Source organism: Frankliniella occidentalis, unplaced genomic scaffold, assembly GCF_000697945.3.
Source record: "Frankliniella occidentalis isolate FOCC.00 unplaced genomic scaffold, Focc_3.1 Scaffold123, whole genome shotgun sequence".
Lineage (NCBI taxonomy): Eukaryota > Metazoa > Arthropoda > Insecta > Thysanoptera > Thripidae > Frankliniella > Frankliniella occidentalis.
In genome coordinates, this window is record NW_026267250.1 from 304,673 (window position 1) to 308,875 (window position 4,203).

Consider the following 4,203-nt stretch of genomic DNA (forward strand, 5'->3'; position numbering starts at 1 on the left):
AAACAAAGCAAACGAGTTTACATGGCGCGGACGCAAAAGCATGCTTATGTTTAATTTATATGTCGGTCATAGCCGTTGTGGCAAATGTGGCAAAAATGTGGCAAATGTAACACTTACTTATTGCACACTTGACTAAACCTGATCTCTCACAAACGATCACAACTCCTATGCTTACTCACTAGCTCAACCTGTATCATGGCTCAACGTAAACAAACCTAGTCGAAGACGTTCGTAGTTCGTTCGGGAGCAGCTCGGTGTTCGGGAGTCCCCGAGTCCCCACTTCCGAAGTAGAATCGCATTCATATTGGTATTCATATTCAGTTTAGATTCTAGAGCGACGGAAGATAAAAATAAATTTGAGATTGATACGGGACACCTGAGACAGGAGCCTTATCATGATTTTATCTCTCACATAGATTTTCTTCCCTGAAACGTTTTTGAGAGCATACTCAGTTTTTAAAACTTTCTGCCCAAAGAAAAGGTATCTTTCTCAGTTGGCGACACTGCACTGTGTCAACAACAACAATAAACAACAACAAAGTAAACAGGACGACACGGCGGCAGCAGACGCATGACACATCTCAGCTGACAGCACAAAGTACCGGCGGCCAGGAGGTCCTGCAGTCTGTCGTTTTTCCAAAGAAAACACTGCGATGGCCGAGGGACTCGTCGAGGGCGACATGGACGCGGAGCTCGCGGCACTCACCATGGACGGCTCGCTCTGCTCGGACCTGTCCTCCCTCGGAGACGTCGAGCCCCGCGAGTACCACGGCGGCGACGGGGCGTCCTGCGCGCCGATGTCCACCCTGGCCGAGGTCTGGCAGTGGCGAAGGGAGCCCTGGGCGAGCTTGGCCACTGGCCTATCCCCCAGGTCAGCCTTGGTGCTGCCCGGCAACAGAGTGCACTGCTCGGAGGGCGTGCAGCCCAGGGTGCACCGGGACTCGGTGCCCAAGACCCTGTTCTGCCACGATCTGAAAGGAGGTTACTTAGAGGATAAGTGAGCACCAAGCTGATTTCTCTCTTTCATAACATTCCTCTTTGTTACAATGGGCTGTTGGGACGCGCCTGTCAGTAGAAATCCTAATGACGCTATGTTTCTATTGTAACGCAGGTTTGTCAATGGTTCTGGAGTCCATGGAGAGTACCGCTTTTTTCACTGGTCTGGTATAGATACATTTATTTACTTCAGTCATCATCTTTTGACTGTACCGCCTCTTTCATGGATCAACTCAGGACACCTCCATGGTGTGCCGGTACTAGGTAAAATAATGTATTCTGATAAATTTGTCAAGATTCTTTTTGCCTGTTTCATTTCCTTCATCGTTTAAATTTCAGGAACTCTGATAACTGAGGGTCAAGATGGTGCTAAGGTATGGGAGGATGTGTTTGTGGACCTCCCCACGACAATTCGGTTTGCCGACACATTGGCTGCTATTTGCAGATACTATCGCTTTGACGGATACCTCCTCAATGTTGAAAACGAAATACCTCAGGAAAACGTCCCAAAGTTGATAAGATTTGTGTCAGAATTGAGAGCCAGCCTACTCCGAATTGGCCTGAAGCAGGCTCAAGTGATTTGGTATGACAGTGTCACTTGCAAAGGCAAACTGATTTGGCAAAATGAACTTAATAAGAGAAACAAGTAAGGACTGGAATTTATGTGTTTATTGTTCAGAACACTGGTTTGTAATCTTTATCTGACTATAATTCTACTATCTTGAACCTTTGTCTTTTGTTATAAAGGTGCTTTTTTGATTTATGTGATGGAATATTCCTGAATTATACCTGGACAAAAAGTCATCTAGAGCGTTCGCTTAAAGCAGCTGGGGCACGATGCCTAGATGTTTACGTCGGAGTTGATGTCTTTGGCAGAAATTGTTTTGGTGGGGGTGGATTTGATTCAGACAAGGTACAAAATTTGCTATATAAAAAAAAATTAAACTCCGAATGCACATGTTTAAACATAAATTCTCTCTCTAGGCAGTATCTGTGATAAGATCTGTAGGCCTCTCTGTAGCTTTGTTTGCTGCAAGCTGGACCCATGAACGTTTGGACAGAAGGAACTTCACATATCTTGAATATCTATTTTGGCAAAAATTATGGCCTTACTTATATGTGCATGGGCCCATCAAGCTTCCATTTTCAACATCTTTTTGCCAAGGTTATGGAATAAACATTCATAAAAATGGGGAGGTATGTGTTGCACCACTTATAGAAAATTCAAAATTACAATATTGTAATAAACAAATTGGAAGAATTATGTGCCTTTTTAAAATTCCATGATAAAGGTGTACTCTTCTGGACCCTGGTACAATCTCCGAAAGCAACAATACCAGCCATGCACTCCATCAATGCTGGAACAACAGCGTATTTATGGATCTCATGTGAAAAACCCAGGCTCCTCCCAAGCTGATTCTAATGCAATTCCTAGTGATATAGTTGCAGCTGGTAGTGGCCCTCCTTGCCTCAAAGATGAAGATAGTTTCTCTATTTCAACACAGCTTGGGCAAGGGTATGTTGCTCATGAGAATCAAGATGCATTCTATGGAGGAAGCTGTTTGAAAATAGGAGGAAGAGGATGTTACAGTATGAAAAGGTGATTTGGTTGTTTTTCTTGTAAATTTTTAAATACTTTATGCATAACTCAGTTGGTAAAGCCCTTTTCCATCTTACATGTGAAGAATGCTAATATGTGGATTTAGAAGTGCTGGAATTCTGGTTGTGTCTGTTGCAACTAAAGTTACCTCACCAACTGTCATCACTCTTCCTGCCCTCAATATTTTGATGTTAGTTCAGGACAGGGATGGGTGCTATAGGTATGTTTTTTTTTTTTAGTTAATTAATATTAAGTTGTCCGCTTTACTTAATGCTAATTTTTCTTTCCTTTTTTCTGATAATTACAGTAAACATGTTCTAGTCGGAGCTGAACAAGGTGGAGAAGAAGGGTATGAAAATGAATGTGCTGTTCATCTACATCGGCCCCTGATGGAAGGAGAACTGGCACAGATTCGCAGTTCTGCTGTTGAACAATGCACCCAAAAACAACTGAATATAGAGGGATCTAACGGGTGGGAAGTCAGGTATGATGAATAACAAGTGTTTCTTTTAATTTTGATCTTGGCTTAAAATTCGAAATGAGGCTAATCTAATCTAATGAATTTTCAGACATTTTTCAGTTGAGGTGTTTGGTGTTGTTCTTGAGATGGGAGCTGAGGTCAGTAGCCCTGACGAGGCTGTTTATCTGGGATGGTTGGCAATCAGCCGCTTAGATGGTTATTAATCTGTCATTCAATAACATTCAATGATATATAATTGAGATTAAACCTAACAATGAAATAATGAGATTTTTTATAACAGTTTTATTATCCATTATGTTTATAGGAATTTGATATCTGTGATAACACATTTAGCTTAAAAAGAGTTCTTGTAGCAAACAACATAATAAGTGTAAAGCCAGAAAATTAACGTGTGCTACATATTATAGTTTATTGGACTTGTTACTCGTAACATCTGATGAAAAATAGTTGATGTGACCTGTAGGGTAAATAATACCTGTGTAGTGTGTACCAAGTTACCAATTGTGATATATTCTGAATTTTTAAAAATGATCCTTGCTTTTTCTGAGATTCTTGGAATTATCTGTGAAATTGCCTGTATTTGTGTAACTACTGTGTGTATGTGTGATCAGAAGTAATCAATATTGCTACATTAAATAAATAAATGTGCTTTACAACTAAGAGTTATGACTCGATGGGACACCCCCCCCCCCTTTTCCCCTTTTCCCCCAGGTCTCCGTAACTCCCACTCCCATTTGGAGCTGGAGACGTCGAATGGGTTGCCTACCTGAGAGGCGCGTAACCGCGTTTGCAAGACAAACCTACCGGCTGCAGCTAAAGAGCGTCGCAGCTCGCTCCACAGACTACTCTCAGTTCAGCCTGGTTCAGCCTCAGCAGCATGCCAGTTAGGCTTAAGCATTACCCCTGCGTCAGACAATCTCGGCCACAGCCGGGAACAACAATCCAAGGTATTACACACATAAGATACGTGAACAGTTAGAGATTTTACATCAAAACGGACAAAATTTTCGCCCGGATCCTTCTTGTTGCACCATAAAACTATTTAAAAAACTGACAAAACATAAATGAATAAAATTGAAAATTGTCCGAGTGTCTTTTTGTCCATTCTTTGAGTGAGCACACAGAA

The 4,203-nt window shown here is 41.8% G+C and overlaps 2 protein-coding genes across 2 annotated transcripts in view; one reads left to right on the forward strand and one right to left on the reverse strand.

Moving 5' to 3' along the window:
- Positions 1–235, reverse strand: part of LOC113211629 (uncharacterized) — a gene marked incomplete at its 3' end in the record, with an annotated part of 10,800 nt that extends 10,565 nt beyond the window's left edge. The window contains 1 exon segment of the mRNA XM_026430070.2: positions 118–235.
- Positions 236–518: 283 nt separating this feature from the next.
- LOC113211632 (cytosolic endo-beta-N-acetylglucosaminidase) lies at positions 519–3,739 on the forward strand. Its single transcript, XM_026430072.2, has 9 exons — positions 519–997; positions 1,112–1,260; positions 1,336–1,642; positions 1,744–1,909; positions 1,981–2,193; positions 2,289–2,596; positions 2,682–2,816; positions 2,904–3,080; positions 3,166–3,739. The coding sequence occupies exons 1-9, from the start codon at positions 654–656 to the stop codon at positions 3,278–3,280; spliced, it is 1,914 nt and encodes a 637-aa protein (XP_026285857.1). The 5' UTR covers positions 519–653; the 3' UTR covers positions 3,281–3,739.
- Positions 3,740–4,203: the final 464 nt, after the last annotated feature.

What these genes read in the sequence shown, in the direction of transcription:
- LOC113211632 (XM_026430072.2), top strand. Translation starts at nt 654, where the DNA reads ATGGCCGAGGGACTCGTCGAGGGCGACATGGACGCGGAGCTCGCGGCA. An exon ending in GGAGGTTACTTAGAGGATAA is followed by an intron (nt 998 to 1,111) that starts GTGAGCACCAAG and finishes ATTGTAACGCAG; the next exon opens with GTTTGTCAATGGTTCTGGAG. An exon ending in GAACTTAATAAGAGAAACAA is followed by an intron (nt 1,643 to 1,743) that starts GTAAGGACTGGA and finishes TTTGTTATAAAG; the next exon opens with GTGCTTTTTTGATTTATGTG.